General features: G+C 52.5%; 2 protein-coding genes across 4 annotated transcripts; both read right to left on the minus strand.

Moving 5' to 3' along the window:
* Positions 1–38: 38 nt before the first annotated feature.
* On the minus strand, positions 39–14204 carry STAMBP (STAM binding protein). 3 transcript variants are annotated; one of them, XM_054804445.1, is made up of 10 exons: positions 14063–14204; positions 11202–11442; positions 6927–7002; positions 6189–6284; positions 5107–5482; positions 4268–4392; positions 3347–3484; positions 2069–2181; positions 1526–1625; positions 39–1411 (listed from the first exon to the last, which is right to left on the minus strand). In XM_054804445.1, exons 2-10 carry the CDS (start codon positions 11414–11416, stop codon positions 1355–1357), a joined length of 1296 nt encoding a protein of 431 aa, XP_054660420.1. In that variant the 5' UTR covers positions 11417–11442; positions 14063–14204; the 3' UTR covers positions 39–1354. The 3 variants fall into 3 exon arrangements, with proteins under 3 accessions (XP_054660420.1, XP_054660419.1, XP_054660421.1); XM_054804444.1 differs by lacking the exon at positions 14063–14204 and adding an exon at positions 13304–13859; XM_054804446.1 differs by lacking the exon at positions 14063–14204 and adding an exon at positions 11633–12753.
* DUSP11 (dual specificity phosphatase 11) lies at positions 14007–19157 on the minus strand. The gene is made up of 9 exons (XM_054804459.1): positions 19033–19157; positions 18692–18767; positions 17658–17789; positions 16977–17100; positions 16453–16513; positions 16075–16121; positions 15670–15745; positions 15276–15398; positions 14007–14440 (listed from the first exon to the last, which is right to left on the minus strand). The coding sequence occupies exons 1-9, from the start codon at positions 19065–19067 to the stop codon at positions 14185–14187; spliced, it is 930 nt and encodes a 309-aa protein (XP_054660434.1). The 5' UTR covers positions 19068–19157; the 3' UTR covers positions 14007–14184.
* Between the last annotated feature and the right edge of the window lie 1098 nt (positions 19158–20255).

The following is a 20255-nucleotide window of genomic DNA, read 5'->3' on the forward strand; positions in this document are numbered from 1 at the left end:
TTAGCTTGAAGAACGCAAAGCGGCAAAAGAAACCCCGCTAAACTAATACAATCCATCTGTGTTAAACTGTACACCAAAGAACTGCGTATGCAGAAGTGCAAGGACGCGGCATGCAGAACACGTATGTATGCATGCCAGGTGGGAAGGCAACTCCAGCCGCCTTCCCCTCCCCGCACGGCCAGGTGCTGATCATCAGAGCATCCTGCCCGCAGATGTGGAGACACGGGATCCCACTCAGCCCGCTGAGGCCAGCTGCCTTCCAACGCTGGCAGCCATGAGGGCGGAGGCTGAGCCTGGATCGCACCAAAAAGGAAAAGCGCCGCTCGGCATCCAACGAGAGTCACCGGGAGGAGAGGGGCTCTGGCTGATGTACCGCGTAACGGTGACGTCATGGCGCTTGTTTTTAGTGAGGACAGACTTCATACTGCTTTGAGAAGTGCAGAGGCAATCGGGGACAGCGATCTTTGAGGATCAAAGCGGCAGAAGCTGCTGGAGTCCCATCTTGGAGAGGCGATGGCCTTGCAGAGCCTTCACACGACAGCACTGCAGCCGAGGGACCAAAGGCCTCCTCCATGGTGACACCGCCACCAAGCCAAACCCAAGCCCTCGCCAGGCGGCCCAAGGGCCGGAGCAAATCCCGCATCCAGGAAAAGGAATAACGTAACCAGACACCCCTGCTGGAATGAGGCAGCTTGTGCAAAGCAGTGCCGCTCCCAGGCACCTTCTCCCCTGAAACACTGAAATAAGGGGTCCCAAAGGAGGTTGGGCCCCTCCTTACCCCACCGGGCAAAGACCTGAGTGCCTGCAAGCAGGACTCACTCCAGCTCAGCAGCGATAAGCTCTTGCACGAGGTGAGAGGGGTTAGGAAGGTTTAAATCTTAAACTATAGCGAAGACTTAGCTACTCCAGCCAGCTGCACTGAAACCACTGCAACCCAGAGGGAGGGGCGAAACAAAACACGGGCTAATTTGGGCAAGTCCCACTTTGGAAAGCACTTGAAGAGGTTTCCATACCTCATGTTTGCAGCAAATCACGGGTAACCCCCCCCAAGAAGCTGTTCAAGCCATAGATTAGAGTATTAAATAATTGCTTCAGTGTTAGCTTCTGTCTTTGAATTTCCAGTTAGCTTTTCCCCACACCTTGAACCTCAGCGCCACTTCGCCAGCCCAACGCCAGGCACAGAGGTTTCACGTGCTCCCACTGAGGTCAGGGCACCGATTTCACTGCGATTACTGGGGGAGGAAGGGGAAGGATCGCTACACGGTAGAAATCATTTGCTACAGGAGGAAAACAAAAAATCCCTAGGCCTAGAAAGAAGGTAGATGGTTTTCTGTAAATGGTTAAGGCAAGAGGCTTATCGGAGATCCATCAGGACCACATCTCTCTCAACTACTGACACGTGGTTACAGGTCTGGAAGAGAAAGAGGGGACAGGGGGTTATTCAGATGTTCCCAAATTTAAGTGAAGCATCCAATACGCCGACTCACAGTCCCCACAGCCCCTGCTGCCTCCTAAGGTGACTTACAGTGAAGAGAGGGGGGTCTTTGGAGTGCGGGTGGAATCCTTTCTGACGGCAGGAAGATATCTCCTCCAGGCCATGCTCTGTCAGCTTGAAAAACCCCGTCCTAGAGCAAACAAACACAAGCTCTGTGTAGCTCAAGTCTCCGCAAATAGAAGCACCTCCTCGTGTCTCAAGGAGCACGCTTGAGTCTGCTCAACCTGAGCGAGAGCAGAGACACATCCTGCGGGACGCTGCATCCCGCGGGACGCTCCTCTGCCCAGCCCTGTGGCTGCAGACCCGTCTTCTTTCACCAGTGGGCAACCACAGCCCCCAGACCAGCTCAGAAAAGCTGTCGAATCACGTGTCGAATCACATGTACTCTTCCAGCCTCTTTTGGTAAAACTTTCATTGCGTAGCTTGACATTTTATTCCCACATCAGGAATCCAACAGAGGAAGGGTCGTGGTAAAAGGCCCCTCAATACCTTCTAAAGAGGCTAGACCTCCTGCCCAACCTTTTCGCTGGGCAGCAGAGGGAAAGGCCTTCCCTACGTCACATCCGTACTTACTCCTGGTATTTCGGAGAACACACGATAGCAATGGACTCCGGCAACATCATCTGGTAGGAGCAGTGCGTGTGCAGGTCGACGCTGGAGAGAAAGGCTGTCTGCGTGGGGTGAGTCTGAAATGCAGGGCAACATAAAAGAGAGGAAGTTACGGCAGGGTTGGAGGACTAGTCCGCAGGACCGCATCTGCCAAGAGAAGGTTGTAACAAAAGAGACACAGCTCCTCGGATGGCACAGAGGACACGCTTCCATGCTGAAAATGGTTTTGGATTGCTCCAAAACATCTGCTCTCCTTTTCCATTTGGAAGTACAGGAGGAGCTCTACGTTTCCGGCCACATCCCACAGACAGTCACACTTTAAGACACAACTCTGTCCTTGCTTTCACGCACACCTCCCTGCGGGGCACTTCACACGTTTCTGCCATGCAGCTGCCCCTGGGGCACGGCATCACCAGACACCTGACACACTGCCAAGGCACTTCAAGATATCACATTCCACTGAGATGACCAAGGGTTGTACGATCACAGACAACCACCGCCTTACCCAACTCTGCCTGACAGCTAGATTTCACAGCCTAACTCTTGCTGAAAGGTCTTTCCCTTTTTGCTTGTTAGGCTTTTTCGTTGCCAAGACCAGCAGAAAGTTCAAAGGGATTCTTGAGGGTCCCTGGACGTCGCAGGGCCGTCACTGAAGAGTTAACACCAAAAGCAGACACCCCGCACTTATCAGGCACACGCAGCAGGCATTTATTTGTCAAAGCCTGCGAGGCAGCTGCTGCTTTCGAGAGATTACTCAGCAGCACCAAACGTTTTGCTTGGCACCAATCCGACTGCCAAAGGCTCCGCGGGGACAGGCAGCAGGGCAGCGCTGAAGCCAACGGAGGAATCTGGAACTGGCACATCCCACAGCAGAGCAGCACACAGCTGTCTGTGAGAAGCAGTGCTACTACGGGGACGCATCATGGGAGAGGCCTTGCGCTGACAGCAGGGGCTCAGGATGGCGCGGCACTGCCTCTGCTGTCAGCTTTTAGCTGGGTGAAACATCAGCTTCACACCCAATAGCCCAAGTTCAAACAGCCTGATACTTTAGGAAGGGATCTAAACTTAAAACAGTGACAAGAGACTGCACCAGAGGGAGAAATCCAACCAGAAGATGCTGCTGCCTGCTCCATGCCATCTCCTAGAGTAAATTCTCCTCCGCCAACCCTGCTCCACACAGCCCTTTCCCTCCTGGCTGAACACCAGGCCAGTTGGGAAGTGAGACAGGAATGAAAGACTCACATGAATCCAGCCTAACGTAACAAGGCCGTGCTGATCCTGGATCACGAAGAGCTCCTCTTCATTCTCCGTGTTGCAATAATCGGGGCCTCCATACTGCTTGGGAACGATGACATGGGTTATCGTGAACTCATTCCTCATCTGCAAGGCAGCACAGGGAGGCTGTTACCCCCTCAGACACCCCCCAAGCAGGAAACACTGCTGCCGCCCACTGGTGCCAAGGTAATTAATTTCCTAAGCTTTGGAAATGTCGTACTTCTGCGCTCATCACTCAGGGGCCCAGCCAGGGGAACAGCAGGTCCGGAAACAAGCCCATGGATGCATCTACCATCCATTTACAGGTCACAGAAATGGTAACTGCAAGTTACTGACAAAGGAGTCACAGGATTTTCTGAGTCTGAGCAGGACCCACAGCTTCCTATTTCATTTTCCCTGCTGTGCAGAACACCCACGATTGCTCAGAGAAGTCCTGGACACCCAACCAAAGTAAATCTCTCCACTCACTAAGAGATGATGCCTCATAATTAAATAATCACCAAGTGTCTGGAAGCAGCTGAATTGCAGAAAGTTGCTACATCAAACAACTTCATTTCAAAGCGAACTTCTGCAAGCAAAGCAGCCCCAAGTGACTCAGGGGAGATAGGCTAGAGCTGCCAATAGATACCTGTGCAAACTCTTTTGGGGAGAATTAACTGTTTCCAGTCAGTGTCTGCACAGCCTTGTGCCAAAAAAAAAAAAAAAAAAAAAAAAAAAAAAAAAAAAAAAAAAAGAGAGGCAGATCATCCCTAACACTCCCATGAAACCGTAGTCATCAGCCTTCTGTGGCAAAAATCAGGGTCCTCCAGCCATTTTCAAAGCCATTGCACACCTTGACAAGAGGCCCCTGCACCACTTCCAGGGGCTTAATTAGGATTACCACCTTACCAGCTTACCACAGAGGATCCCACACGTCTCCACACCCCGAATCGTGTTGGCGTCAGCCAGCTGGAGGAATTTCTGGCAGAGCTCCCTAGGGACGATGACCTGGCGAAGGACATCCATACTTGTATCTGTGGGGAGAACGGGAGCACAATGAGCGATGACAGTTGGGGACACTGGAGAAACGTTCCCTCAGGTCAGTATCTGAAGGGACTAGACTGAGAAAATTCTGGCTGGAAACATTAACTGCTCTAATGTCTACCCTTACAAAAGCAGTCACAGATAAATGAAGTCACTGTGACACTTCATAAAGGACACTCACTACCTCTTTCAAAAGAGGGACGAGTAGAGAGAAAGAGACCTTTAGCAGTGTGTCAAAAACCAAGTGTTTTGTTAAAGAAAATGAAACCACACATACTTTAAAAATGTCATTTAAAGCAAGATGTGTCACTGGTCTAGAACCAGTCATTTGCAAGTGCCCAAATCAGTATTTTTGGAGCCATATTTAGCAGAAGAGGAGAATTTGGTCAGCCTAGCCAGGAACTAAGCCTCAATCTCCAATACGTATTTGGATGTAGGAAAGCCAAATAGGTTGTAGACTCTAGAGCAACAGAGAGACTGGGCTGGAGAAGTGTGGGGGGCCGATTCCCAAGAGGAGACAGTTCTCCCCAGCCCTGCAAACCGTTACTGGACAATGGGGAGAACATCCAGTGACTTGGAAGGCCAAACCCCCAGAAGGGATGGAACCATGATCAGATACTTCCAAGAGCCTCCCAGACAAATCAGCTCCTCAGTCACGTTTGGCTCAGCCTCAGCAAGGAAAAAGGGTGCAGAGATGTACTAACTGTTTTCCGCGCTCCCCAAAGCACTGGGTTTCAAAGATCTGTCCACAACAGGAGGTTTGGATGAGACAGTCCCCACTGACGGACTTGCAGGGTGAACTGGAGAGACGGGAACCTTCAGGGTTAAATCAGTTGGGGGCTTTTCCACGCCAGGGATGAGGGGTCCGTCCAGAGACTCAGGACTTGGCTCTGGCTTTCCAAATTCCTGCACTATCCGTAGACGTTCCTTCTCCAGCTCCTGTCGTCGAATCATCTCCTCAAAGGCGTGAAACTGCTCTTGCTCTGCCTGCTGCTGCTTCATCAGAGCTACCCGATTTCGCTCCTTTTCCAGCTGCTGTTGCTGCAAAGCCAAATTGCGTGCAAACTCCTCTTCCTCCTTCTGCAAGAAGAAATACACCAAGGGACATCAGCCAACAGGGGAACACTAGCCCAAGGCAGAATACAAAGCCTACGCACTGGAGGCCCTCAGCAATGCCAGACTACTTCTAAGGGATGTGTAAAAGGTAACCAGCAAGCAGCACTCCCCACAAGGAAGCTTTGGTCTGCAAAACAGAGATCCACACTTCCATCAGCAGGGCCAGCTAGCCTAGGGCAGAAAAACTACTGCCTTACCCTCCCTCTTTCACAGAAATGTAATTCCAGGTTGATTTCCCTCTATCCTATCTCTAAAATCGCACTTGCCCACAAAAGTGACTGCGGAGTTTTCTGCTTTGCTCACAGAACCCCAGGTCCTTGCCCACGCTGTTACCAGCCACCTGCTGAGCTTCTGGATCATAAGACCTTGATCTCATGTTGGGACAAAGAGAAAAAACAACCAGACAACAGTTCCAGCTCAGACCGCCACCAAGACGCACAGTGAAGAGAGATGCAGGGATGCCTATGAGAGATTCACCTACATAATGGCAGCAGACACATCACTGGGACAGCCCTGTGCTGCCGGTGACGAGGCTGGACCCTGCAAGCTGGGACTACCCAGACTTCACATTTCAGAGCACCCAGGGAGCCCTGGAGACCTGCCCTCTTCCAAACCCTTTGTGGCTGAGGGTCTTCTGGGGAGCACAGGCCTCCAGTCTCCTCTCACTCACCTTCTGCTCCTCGTACTTAGCATAGTCCTTGGCGTACCTCTTTAATAGCTCCTCCTTGAGCTCTTCAGCTCTGGGGAAGGCTACTTCTTTCAGTTTCTGAAGGGAAGAAGCATGGTGGTAAGAGTGTGATAGCCCCAGGGCAAGAAAAACAAGACCCAAACAGATGCATCACCCAGAGATTATAAACCATTTGCGTGTTTAACGAGGCAGGAAGGGCTGAGCAGCTCCGGCACCAAGTGCAGACAGGCTGGCAGGCTGCAGCCAGGCACATTGTAGCTGCATGCCACAGACAGCACCGCCAACACCACTAGCAAGAGCTTAGGCAGCATCATCCTCCACTCTTCCAGTCCATGTGGAGCAGAGGAGCGGTAGCTTCTTGTGGCTGTGAGCAATCTCCAAGAATCCCCTGGCAAATCCCTTGAGGGCCAGCAACCACATTGGGCATCCCGCCACCAAGCACAGAAAAGCCACGTGGTCTTTAAAAAGCAGGGAGTTTAACAGGAAAGAAAGGATGCTCAACGGAAAGTAAATTGGATAACCACAGCCAGCCCAGGACCAGTACAATAGGGTAAGAACCACCCAAATCGTAACTCCCAAGGGGTCAGGACTGCCTGGTCAAGCCAAGGCTTCTCAGCATTTGTGTGGATCGCTCATCCCAGAGCCATGAAAACCCAAGGCTGATGACCCCAAAACTTCTCCCACAGCAGCCATTAAAGACTTGGCAACATTACTACTTACTTTCATTGTCTCCCTCTTTTCAGGTATGACAGCAGTTTTGTAATCACGGTGCTGCGGCAGCTTCTCAATGAAGAGCCTGTAAACACAGGAGAGAAACTGCATTTCTGAGTCACAGCAGAAAGGGACAAGCACAAGACAGTAAGTGGCATTTTGGGGGTATGGATCATTCTCCTCCAACACTGTCCCCTTGCTCCCCACAATCAGAACAGTTGCCTGCCTTTCTGCAGGAAACCCTCCCTCATATAATGGCCTTCTGAGCTCTTTGGGGCTCACAGGAGATCTCATTCAGTCCCAGGAGAGCACCTCACACAGGAGATTTTTCTTCCACCTGGACTTTGGAGACAATCCTCAGGGATAAATACATTTGTTTTGAACAGAAACATTAATAAGCCGGTCTAAAACACCAAGGACGCTGGCAGTGATTCAGGAAGGTCCTTGGGCACCTGCCCACCCCTCTGTGAGCATCCAAGGGGACTACACACAAGCTCAAGGACTCAGCTGACTCAGTGCTCACACCGTCCTTCTGTATGGGGGAACAAACGGTTTGTGCAAGAGATGGGAAAAATTAACTCAGACCTTGAAAAGAGAAAACTTGCAGGTAAGCTAACAGCAAGTTCACAACATCCCCAGCTGCTGCAGCAAAAGCCTTTTGGCTCTGTGGCCAGAACACCCCATAAGATCAGGGCAGTATTTCAGGCAGCAGGGCTGTTTCTGTGCAGAATTCTGGGAGGGAAATCAAGACTGAGCTCAACATCACAACACTCCCAGCACAACTATGAACAGGTTAATCTTCAGCTTCTCTACAGACAGAATAACCGTCCCCCCACCCCTTCCAGGGAGCTCTGCAGGACACAGTGGTGAAAATGCAGAGAAAAGAGTACTGCAAGCACTAGAACAAGGAAAAAAGTCTGAAAACACGGGGCAATTCACTCTGGCTCAGCTCTATGAGGCTCCTTAGGCTCGAGGCATCCGACTTATCTCTGCAAACACGTCCCCAGCGGTGCACTTGCTGACCATGTGCTCAGGGTGAGCTCACGGCAAGCTCAGCTGGGTCCTTGTTTCCTGCAAGCAGAGCTGTGCTTGCTCTGAGTGTCCATAAAGCCCGTGGGCATAATGAAAAAAAACCAAACAAACCCCCCCCCCAAAAAAAAAAAACCCACAACCACCTGCCCTCCTTGATGGCTCTTTGCTACACTGCTTCAGCACCTGAAGGAGGATGGTCTCCAGCTCCTTTAGAGATTGTGCCCCCGCACAAGGACAAAGAGGAGTGAGGACTAGACTGTGCCCCAGGGAGCAGCACAAACAAACCAAGCAGAGCCAAGTGGGGAAAAACTCAGAGGGGACAGAGCGAGAACGCTCTTCACATTGAGAAGCCTCTGTGTGTGCAGCAAGTGAACCCAGTTGCTTCAAAACCTCAGTCGTCTTGGAAAAGAAAGGACTTTTTGCAACCCCGAACGCTCCTGGTTGCCACAGAGAGCGTGAGGATGCTCTCGCCAGAGACCGCAGGATCAACATAACCACGTCACAGCCCAGAGCCACGGAGAAGCCGTCGCTCCATCTGAAACGCCCAGCAAGGTCCCCGCTCCCAGCTGGTGGTTGTGAAGTAGGTCACTGTGTCGAGGAGACAAAACAAGGCTGTGATCATTGCCAACAGCTAGCAGATTAAAATGGAAGGGATTAATTAAGAAGGATTAAGAGCAGATGCTGGCCTGGAGAGGACGGAAAAAACAGCAGAGACAGTTGGGTTTCCACAAGTCAGGAAGGGGGGAAGAAGTGGGCAACAGGATGCGAGGAGGACTCAGGCAGCCAGAGGAAAACTCTGGGGCAAGACCAGGCAGCGGCAGGGTGGGGATGGAGGCAGAGGAAGGGCAGGAACGGTTCACATTTCCTATCGACAGCCCAGCTGAGGCTTGGCAAGACTGAAACGCCAAGAGTTTTCGGCTTGTTCAAACCTCCGCCTGCTCCCAAGTCCACTATGAGCAGCAGCTGTTTGGCACTGAGCAGCCACATCGCAGGCTATTTTTAAGCACTGCTACAGCACGCACGCCAAGCCAGCGTCTCTTGAGTCCCTTGCAACACCCCATGCAAACCCCCAGAGCCAATCCTAGCAGCTCACAGCCACGCAGGCAAACCAGGAGGCCCAAACACCACAGAAAATTCACGTCTTAAGTTTCTTTTCATATTTGGCTCTAGCAAAATCAAACCTAGTGTGCCTGATGGCAATTAAAGGAAAACATCCACTCAGATCAACGCAGAAGAAGCTGTTCAAGACAACGAGCAAACAGATGTCTTGCAAGGTGACAAGACACATATAATAAAAGTTCCCAAAGGTGCAGCCTGATGCAGAAAGCGCCTGCACTAGGCCGTACACTCCGGCAGAGAGCTGGGCTCAGAAAACAACAGCCACAGCACTGGCTGCAGATGCGGTGAGGGGAAGAATTCCAGTCCCATTTCTACAAAGGGGAAGAGTAGTGCAAATCCCATGAGAGGCTCCAATTACCAGTGCCCAGCTCTTGCCTTCTGGATCACGCCCTTGGGGAAGGACAGCTAGAAAACCCTACACCAAGCCTACTGCCTGTGCTACAGCTTCACGGCTTCATTTAAAGAAATGAGATAGTGACATTAAGTTCATATCTTAATACAGTCCAGGGCAACAGCTCATATTCATCAGCACTGGAGAAATCACAGCCCTGAGGGAAGGTTTTTTCACCTTCTTGGTAGCCCAGCAGCCAGGATAACGTAAATGCCATGAGCGTTTGAAAGCTGCTGGAGAGAAAACACTCCAGCACCTATCATCGCTATAACGAAACAGCGAAGGTGCTTTTAGTTCATTTGTTTAGTTAAAGACTTTCTCCCTCGGCCTCAGCTACGTAACCAGCCTGGAAACCTTCCCGAGGGTTTTACACTTCCCAGCTCCCCGTGCAGCCTCCCAGGGTACTCACTACAATGCCCATAAAAGCTCAGGAAGTGCAAGGCGGGAAGAAAAGCTAATCAGAGAAAAATGTGTTGGCTTTAAGGGGCAGGAACCCTGCACGCGGGGACAGGGAAAGAAAAAGCCCACAGAGATGCCAACCACATTCTGGATAAGCGGGTAGCATGGGCACAGCAGAGACCATACCAGAGTGGCACTGGGTGAAAGCGAGAGGGACAGGCTTTTGGCTAAAAAACCTACAGAAACAGGACACACTGTGCCATTGGGATATTTTCTGAGGATGACTGTTTTCAGCCCTTTAAACACCGACAGGCACAGCTACACAGAGGCACATTTGCTCCGCTCGTACTCCATGCTGCTCAGACACAATCCAGACCTGACACCACGTCACCACGTTAGCACGGCGTACGCTCCAGCTCAGTGAGCACGGCAGCGGGGTTTTCAGACCCAAGATGGCTTGTTTCTGGCCAGCTGTGGAGATGACAGCAAGAATATGCAGCTCTGCACTTGTCTATACTGACAACCCCTACAGCTGAAACACCAAACAGGGTCTTGGCTGGGTTTACATATGACCTGGGGCTTTCTAGAAGGGTGCTCGGTACCCAAGAAACTCGGCAGTTGATTTGGATCAGGTTCTTTGGACCCAGAGCTCTTCCCCACATCCCTCCTGCAAAGGGCTTGGGTGTATGCGTGCGTATTTGGGGGTGGTGGATTATATTCTTTCTGAGATGTAAAACTAAACCTGCAACCAGTCCCTGCACCTGAAGGAAGAACTCACTGCCTGCTGTAAAAAGCTGTAGTAACTTAAGTGTAAAACAGGCTTCTCCTCCAAAGAGGAACCACCAACCAGCCCAGATCCTTTCCAGGTAGATACATGATACCGAGATCCCTGACCATGGATCCTTGCCAATCCGTATGATGTCACGGCCATCCTAGCGACAATCGAGGCCAATCTAGCCATTCTGCTGTGATAAAACACCAGGAAGCTTTGACATACAGGGAGCCAAAACCTCCCTCCTGCTGACAGGAGTCTCCACTAGCAGAGGGGCAGGGATACAGCATCAGTTTGGAAGGGAACTTTTACAAACCTCTTGCAAAGAGGCGAGCGGCGTTTGTGAGCTTACGCCTCACACCTTTACGACATCACCCGGTTAGTCTAACCAGTTGCATCCTCAGCTGTGGGGTAACCAGAATTCAAAAGGAGCAGAGTTCTGGACTGAACGCAGTTCTTTCAGCTCAACAAGGCCTCACGATGTTTAGACACACTCAAAATATGCAACCCCAAACCCACAAGCCCTTGTATCCACATGAGTTACTTGCAAATGAAGCAATGTTGCTCTTACGTGATATATTTGTTGTACAAAATAAAGGCATGCTCAATATTGCCTTCCTCTGAGTAAATGGTGGCCATGCGGAGGATTTCCACTCCGGAGCGGTAGTAGCGTCGTGGTGGGACGTCCTCATTCACTTCCACTGCGCTTCCCACCTGGATCAGCCTTCGGACTCGCTCCTCCGGCGGGAGGCAGACGTCGGCGTGGTCAGGCATTACGACATACATCAAAGCTGCCGCAAGGCTGACGAACTCTGTGGTGGGAAGAAAGTCAAGCGCATCAAAATCAGTGTAAACCAGGCATCTCATCCAGTTTCCTCAGGACTGCCTTTTCTCGGTAGAAATCACCCCCCCTCAGCTGAAAAGCCATGAGCCAAGCTAGGTCCTGAGGGAGGAATTTGGGAAAAGTCCAGCTCGCTTTGGGCACAGTGCCTGAATATTTACCTTTACGACCTGAAAGGCAGTCACAAATTCAAGATCAGTCTTCAGTAACTGATTGCAAGCTAGGGTTTGACCCATCCAAACTCTACCCAAAGTAGCACTTCCTTCCCAGTTATCTCTCCAGGCAACAAAACTAGTGGTGGTCACTAGTTTGGGGCGAGATGGCCAAAGCGTTTCATTCAGACTCGAGCAGAGTGGCTTTACACAGGGTTTCAACACTGCAGTGTTCGCCGTTTTGCTTACACAGCAGTGAGAAGAGGACAGAGCTGAAGGCCATTCTTCCAGCCCTGCTGCTCAGCACATCCATCCCTACCCAACAAGCTCAATCCCAAATTGCTCTCGCCCGGGCGCAACTGCAATCTCTCTCTCCCCCGTGCCGCGAGAGGCACGCCCGTCACCCCAGGAATGCACCTCGACCTGATCCATGCGTCTGCCTCCTGCTTCGCTCTGACAAACCCTTTCTCACACACAGCCCCACGGCACAAACCAATAAATTCAAAGCTGAGGAAGCGCTGAGACTGTTTGAGGGGCGGCAAGCCCAGAAACTCTCTGCAATGCTCTACACCAAAAGCAGTTTTCCCCTAGAAAAGCCACCCTGGAGCAGCGTAAGGGTTAAACTTCCTATGAAATCACAGCGCTGAATCCAGAGCACTTCACAAGCCTTCCAGCAACGCGACTGCCATGCACACGACGTCACAATTTACTGCATCTCCTTCCTAAATGGGGGAAAGGTTCTGAGCTGAGCTAAGCACCGCCTGAGGATCTCAAGCGGTGAAGGAGTTGCCTTTCTGGGGCTACCTCGAAGCAGAAGCCCCCTTTTTAAGGCAGGCCGGCCCACGTTTCTCAGCCTGCACCCTGGAAGGAGCTCCACTGGCCTCTTGCCCTAAATAAGGGCTGTGGGATTCGGTCCTGCCAGATGCTGCCATGCCACAGTGTTCATTTAGGGGGTGTGACAGAGCCACAGCTCAGAGTGGGCTTCAGCTCCTCCTCACTGGTGCTTCTGCCGGGGAGGGTGTGGGTGAGGGGGGTCTCCATTGCCCCCCCAGGGCAGAGCTCAGTCACCTCCCCAAAACAAAGCCCCCCCGCCAAGTTCTGCAGGCCTTCTCCCCCAAGACAGAACAGATAGCACTTGCATAACATAACCCCCAGTGCCCCCAACCCACAGCTCCCCCTCTAATTCCCACAGCACCCCTCAAGATAAAGACAGTGCCCAAACCACCCCCTAAGCTGCTAGCCCCCAAACTACAGACCCTCCCCCCTCCAAGCCACTGCCCACCAAGAGAGAGGAAGCCTTCCACCCTCCCCCCAACTCAGAGCCCTCCAGAACTCCCACAGCCCTTTGCCTGCAAGGGAGAGCAGACGACCCCCCAGAACCGCCTGTCCCTGCCCCTCCCCTCTAAAAAACTAGTAGAAGACCCCCAAGTCAAAGCCCCACGGGCTCCCAGCCCCCCACCACAGAGCAAGGGGAGCGCCAAGCCAGATCCCCCCCCCCCAAAGGGCCAGAGCCCCCCTGACCGCAGCCTCACGAACGGAACCCCGATACACACACACACATCCCCTCCCCCCCCAACAGGAGCCCGCCTGGCCCGGCCACCCAGGAGAGGAAGGGAACCCCCCGACCGGCGCCCCCCGTCCCCCAAGCCGAGGAGCGGCTCCCCCGGGCCCGGCCCCGACCTGCAGCCAGGAGGGCGCCGCCACCCGCCGCCTCCCCTCAGCGCTTCCGGGTTGCCGCCGAAAAAAGCGACCATACGTCCCCTGCCTCGCTTTCAACAGCCAATCAGGAGCCGCCGCAACATCCAGGCACGCCGCAGTCACCGCCCACTTCCGCCCGGCCGAGCGGAGACTTCCTTTCCCTTAGCGGAAAGCCGGCGTCATGACGTCAGAGAACAGCCCTGAAGCTTAAAGGGGCAGCTCCCTTCCCGGCTGACAGAGCTCACTTCCCGCCCCGAAAACACCCGTTCTCACCCCAAAACGGCCCGGTGGAGAGGCCAGAGCCCACCGACCAACAACCCCCCGCTCGGGTGAGAGCCGACGCGCAGAGCCTGAAACAACTGCTCCCCAATGCGGCTGGAGCTTTGTGCACCGCCGCGATTTACTTTGGCAAAAGCAGATGAAAAGGGGAAAAAAAAAATCATCTAGTTTCAGGCCAAATCTTATTTCTTGCTATGTGTTAAGAAAATCACGGAAAAGGCCTTTTCGTTGAAGGCTGGAGCAACGCTCCTGAGGACGTTTGTTTAGGACAATTCCAGCTCTGATTGGGTCCACGTTTATTCCGCACATCCCTGAGGAGCGGAGCTATGACTCCAGTATGACATAGCGCTACAAAAAATTTCTCTTGAGATTTGTAAAAAGTACCAAGAGATGGGGGAAGACAAGAAAAGAAAAAAATTTTTTTTTTTTTTTTAAAAAGAGCTGTGTTAAGATTAAGAACACCTGCACGTGCAGTTCCCGACTGCTGGTGGAGGTTACAGCAAAGCTGCTTGTTCAAGCGATGAGAGACCCAATCTCGGAGCTCCTCCAGGGTGAAGACGGGCTTTCACTGCGTACAACGTTCCCTATGCCATCACAACAGGCTTCCTACGCCGGCGCCTGCGTTTCCTGGCCGCTTGCGTTTTCTCCTGAGGCAGGAAGATGTGGGAGCTCTGAGGGGGGAAACACAGTCCATTGCGCCGCTCGTTAGCGGGTAATGAAACCCGACAGTTCCTCGCCACCAAACTGCACGGCCGCCTTTGCTCCATCGCCTCGTGCTCCTGCACCAGCTCCTGGTGTTGTGCCTGCACCTTGGCGCCTCGCCTGCGGTTCTTCTTGGCACTGGAAGAAAATTCGGAAATCAGTACCAGGAGAAGCCACGGCCCCGTTCAGCCTCCCTGCGCGGAGCCCAGAAGGGCTGGCTGCGCATCCCCTCGGCCCCTCCGGTCCCTTTTGCTTCAGGCTGAATGACATGACACCCAGGAAGAACACCCAGCTCGCAGCTTATTTCCTACATACTGATTTTTTACAGTAAGGGAAGTTTTTCAGCAGAAAACCATATGTCCTTGAAGAGCAGGGCTGAACGAGCCACCACTCCGCCCAAAGTGGGCACTGGCTACCATGCGTCTGCCTCTGAGTGGTTTCAGAGCTGCCAGACGCCGTCGCCCACCTGGGACATGCGCCCCAGGTCAAGAGGAAGCTCTTGACCTGCATTTGCTGTTCCCCTGCCATCCCTGCTGAGACAGGAGCAGCCCAGAAACAGCGAGTTACCGCTTCACTCTCGGGGAAGAGCTGCCTCACCCAGCACCCGACTCAAAATCCTCCTCTCCCTGAAATCTCTTAGACAGCTTGAGAATGTTTCAGCCCCACCGGGAACTACCACCAATGCTGTCGGTTATGTTATTCCACATCTACAGGCACAAGCACGTTATTCAGAAGAGCAGCTTTGCTGCTGTAGACACAAGGAACGCTTCAACGTTGATCCGCTGGCTCCAGACAAGCTTTAAGGAGGTTTCCCCCCCCACACCGCGGAGCTGGGAAGGCAACGGGTGCTCTCTTGTGTGAGTTGCAGCTTGTAAACATCTAAATTTAAGTTTCTTGAAAATGTGAAAGCAGCTCCTTTTGTTCTATCCACTCAGCTGTATGGCACATAGAGAGGCAAGAAGCAAAAATGTACCTGGGCACTGCTAAGGTGGATTGGTTCGATGGATGAAGTTTGGCCATCTGCTTTTTAGTGTCTGGTGTAGCGCCGGCCTTTTCTTTGAAGGGGTCTGAGTCCAAATTCTTTAGTCCACAGTTCCTTAAAAAGAATTCTGTGTGTCTCAACTGCATCCACAAACCATTCACCAAGTGATCACAACAGCTCTTTTATACTTAAAAACCCCCGAAAAAGGGGAGGGCGACAGGCCTGTGGGGATTTTTAAACCCAGGTCTCCCAACTGCCCCCCTTCCTCCTCACCCACTGGCCCATTCTACCTCCCTTCCTAGGAGCTAGTCATGTTTAACAACTGTTGCTCAACAGCAGCTCTCCCTTGGCACGCGCACTCGCTTACACACACAAAAAGACTTACTTTTTTACAGCTCTCTTGCGAAGATCTTTGATGTAGTTGGGTCTCTCAATAGGATGCCCTCGAGCTCTGTTGAACACTGGAGAGAGACGGGTCTGAGTTAGACCGACGCTCTGAACAATCTCATCTTTGGGGCTGCAGAGAACTTAAAACCTTCAGAAGTATTTTAAGCCCTTCAATCTATACTTCCACACTTGGGTCACATAGGGTGATTCTATGCAGCATCCCCCCAGGGTCAGTTAACTCTCATTAGCTCCACAGTTGGGCCATAAACTTAATTCCTTCTTTCAAATCACTTCACAGAACCCCCAACACCTCTCCTCCTCCAGCTGGCCCAAACCTTTTGACCATCTAAAACCACAAGCCCACGATAAACATTTCCCGTGCGAACAAGAAGAACATACGTACACTCTATTGCAGTATTTGGCTCCATGCCTTCAACGTCAATCAGGTACCTGAACAGATCAGCAAGAAAGCTCTAATTACACAATTAACTAGGGAAATGCTGACAGGTTAGCAATGATTCAAAAAGAAAGAATAACTGAGAAGTTTCAAGAGTTTCTATTTACACGCCAGAAGAGAGTATCGGCATTTGGTCTGCTGAAATCGGGGATAAAACGTGCCCCCAACAACCACCTTCTCAAAGCCAAAAAGCTTTAAATCCTTGCAAGTCCGGGATTAGGCAGGTCACTTCACTCGTTTTACTGGTGCAACACTACTTCCTCCCAGAGTAACAAGAAGCTGGCAACGCCACCACTTAACTCAGTTTGACGAAGGACAACTCACCTACAAACCAGGTAGCCGGTTCTGTTTAAACCATGTGTGCAATGAACTCCAATGAGTTTATCTGTAATGCAAAATAATCAGGCTATATTTAAGTGCTCTTTCCTCAAAACCCAACCGGAACAAGCATAAACAAACAGAAATGACCACGCAACATCATCACCACATTTATGTCTAATTAGCACCAGTGATTCAGCTCGTTAAGTCACTGAATTCCCTGAGCTCATGCTCACTGCAGGGAAGACGTATTTAAAAGCCATCCCACACTTCCGAGCACTAACAGCTTGCTGCTTACACCGCCACCAAAAAGCGATCGGTATTTACATATGATTTTACAAACTCAATTACAACTTGACTCTGAGAGCCAGCATGAATTCCTTTACCATAACAAACCGATCTTATTGCCTCAACATTCACACACCAAGTGGTGGAAAAGAAATTCATGCCATTCATTAAAACATCACTGGATCACCCAAGTCTGCAGCACTCTTCCCACCAACAGCAACATAAGGGAACTCCACACCTACCATTGTCTTTGTTGTCTCTCAAAAACTTTTTTACAATGCATTTGAATTGAAAAATGGTGTCCTTGTTTGGTATTTCATGTCCCATTGTCAAGATCTTTGAGTAGCGGAGAGTGGCTGGGAGCTCCTACAAGAAAGTCAGTCAATAATTTCCAGAAAAAGCACAAGGATTCTTATCAATTAGGAACCACAGACCACAAGCCAGAAGATGCCAAGCTTTTCAACTAAGCCCAAAGAGTAACAACACAGTTTTGGGTAAGAAAACTTTTGCTTTTCTCCCTTGACATAATACCAATATTCCAGAGCAGCATTTTTATTTCTCGTGCCTTTGGTCTTCCCCCCGTTGGGGAAGATGAAGCATACGCAGAGCACACAACATCTTTCCAAGCAAGTACCCAGACATTTGATACCACAAGCCAAAGCTTTGTACTCAGGACACCCTATAAAAAAAAACATATTTAGGGTATCCCAAAACCTGTGCTGCTTGGTACAAAAAGGATCTGCACGATAGGGCTTGAAGACCATCGCCATCCCGATGGGCCTGCAACGCTTCACCTCGTCCCCCTGCCAGAGAATTCGAGTGTCTCACACGCTTTAAAGTTATCTTCTTGCAAAAAACATCTTCCACTTTATCTCAGGGCTTACACAGAGTTTCACTTCCCCGACGGCAAGACCAGGACTGACCTCTGGCCCGTAGTAACGAGTTGTGTATGTCAGGTCAATGATCAGGCCCAGTTCTTCCTTCTGCTCTTTAATTTTCTTAATGAGGTCTCGAGGTGAAAATCTGTCCTCCGGATGAAGGTTGTGATCAAAGCTCTGAGGGGAAAATAATGTTTAAGAGCAGACATTAAACTCGGGTGCATTGTGACTGATGGGAAGAGGTTCATGCCTCAGAACCTCCCAAAGATCGTCCCCTCAAAGAGAAAGACGCAGGCATCGAGCAAAGGCAGATGCAGACCGACACACAAGTTACACCGAGCCAAATCAGAACGCACTCAGGCCCTCACTGCTTTCAACTGTTCAGCTGAGGGTTTCCAGAACTGACAGGCGACTTGAGATCGGGCTGGCAAAGCACTGCAGCATGACAAACACACCCAGAAACTGAAGTTCTCATTTGGTGAAAGCTATAAAACAGGCCTTCAGCTCAAACGGAGGTGAACACACAGTACTGCTCCCTGTCACAAGCTCCACGAACCCCATGCACATGACCCACAGCTGTTTTAGGCATAACTGCAGCACTCAAACCAGCACAGAGCGGCAGGGACCTCCAGGCACAGCTGGGTGGGCAGCTCGTGCACCAGCAGCACTGCCACACTGACCCCTCATGGCCTCCGCTCCCAAAACTCAGCTCCGGCACCACCCTCATCGGGCTGCGCGACCTGCAGGTGCCTGGCAGCGCCTGCAGCATCCCTCCTGCCCTCAGGGAGCCGGCCCGGTCAGACCTCCCTGTGTCCGGGGAGCCTGGGCAGCGCTGCCGACACCCCCAGGATCCGTTCCTGGTGAATGCTGCCACAATCCCATCACACGCTCTGACCCGTCAAACAGCAGCGACTGCGCTGTACTCCTCTCTGCCCCGGGTTATAACCCACTTCCCAAAACCAAACAGCGACCAGACCTACTGACGCTCTTTCACAGTTTTTGGAAGGAATTCGCTCATTGATCGCAAAGCAACACCCTCCTGCCACCGCCTTCTGCCCCGAACCCCGGCGGGTGCTTACCTTCTTCAGGGGGACCTTGAAGGCGATGAAGCGGGTGCCCGGCATCCTCCTGCCCAGCGGGACGTACTTGGTCCACCTAAACCCCGGGGCACGGAGACGTCAAACCGCTGATCCGGGGATCCGCGCTCCCCCCGGGCACCCTTAAAACCCGCGGGCCCGGGCACCCTCACACCCTCACACGTTAAACGCAACGGGCCAGCGCCGCCGGTGTCAGGGCCCCGCCGGGCCCCGCGGCTCCCCGCAGCACCGGGCCGCACGCCGCCGGGGCAGCCCCTGGGAGGCCCCAGGCCGGGAGAAAGCCGCGGAGCTGCGTGGGGAGAAGACGGGAGAGACGCACTCACCGCTCCGGTACGCGGGAGGCCCCTCTGCCCACCATGATGATGATGACGATGACGATGACGATGACGATGGCGTCGACACCCGACCCGCCCGGCGGCGCTTCCGCTTCCGCCGTCTTGACCCCGCGCGGCCGCCGTCCACGCCGGCGAAACCACGCCGAGGCCCCGCCCCCAGAGAGGAGACCACCCCCTGAGGCCACGCCCCCAGCCGGCGGCGTGTGAAGCTGTGGCGCCGCCTAGCGGTGACAAATGGGTACAACCGCCCCGGAACAGCAACGCCATCGTCATCGTCATCGTCCCAGCACCGGTACCGGCATCACTATCATCATCATCAATCATCAATCATCAATCATCACCATCATCATCATCATCACCATCATCCCAGCACTGGTACCGGCTTCATCATCCCACTACCGGTACCAGCATCACCGCCCCAGTGCCAGCATCACCGCCCCAGTACCAGCGTCACTGCCCCAGTACCAGCGTCACGGACTGTGGTGGGTTGACCCTGCCTGGAGGCCAGGTGCCCACCAGAGCCGCTCTCTCACTCCCCTCCTTCACTAGACAGGGGAGAAAAAGTACAACGAAAAGCTTGTGGGTCGAGATAAGGACAGGGAGAGATCACTCACTAATTATCGTCACGAGCAAAACAGACCGAACTTAGAGAGGGAATTAATCTCATTTATTACTAGGCAAAACAGAGTAGAGGAATGAGAAAATAAAATCAAACCTTAAAACACCTCCCCCCACCCCTCCCATCTTCCCGGGCTCAACTTCACTCCCGGCTTCGACCTCCTCTCCCTGCAGCGGCACAGGGGGACGGGGAATGGGGGTTACGGTCAGTTCATCACACGTTGTATCTGCCGCTTCTTCATCCTCAGGGGGAGGACTCCTCTCATCGTTCCCCTACTCCAGCATGGAGTCCCTCTCACGGGGTGCAGACCTTCAGGAGCAAACTGCTCCAGCGTGGGTCCCCCACGGGGTCACAAGTCCTGCCAGCAAACCTGCCCTGGCGTGGGCTCCCCTCTTCACGGGTCCACAGGTCCGGCCAGGAACTTGCTCCAGCGTGGGCTTCCCATGGGCCACAGCCTCCTTCAGGTGCCTCCACCTGCTCCGGTGTGGGGTCCTCCACGGGCTGCAGGTGGAATCTCTACACCCCCTCATCCTTCCTCCATGGGCTGCAGGGGGACAGCCTGCTTCACCATGGTCTTCACCACGGGCTGCAG

This window comes from Grus americana, chromosome 26 (genome assembly GCF_028858705.1).
Source record: "Grus americana isolate bGruAme1 chromosome 26, bGruAme1.mat, whole genome shotgun sequence".
NCBI lineage: Eukaryota > Metazoa > Chordata > Aves > Gruiformes > Gruidae > Grus > Grus americana.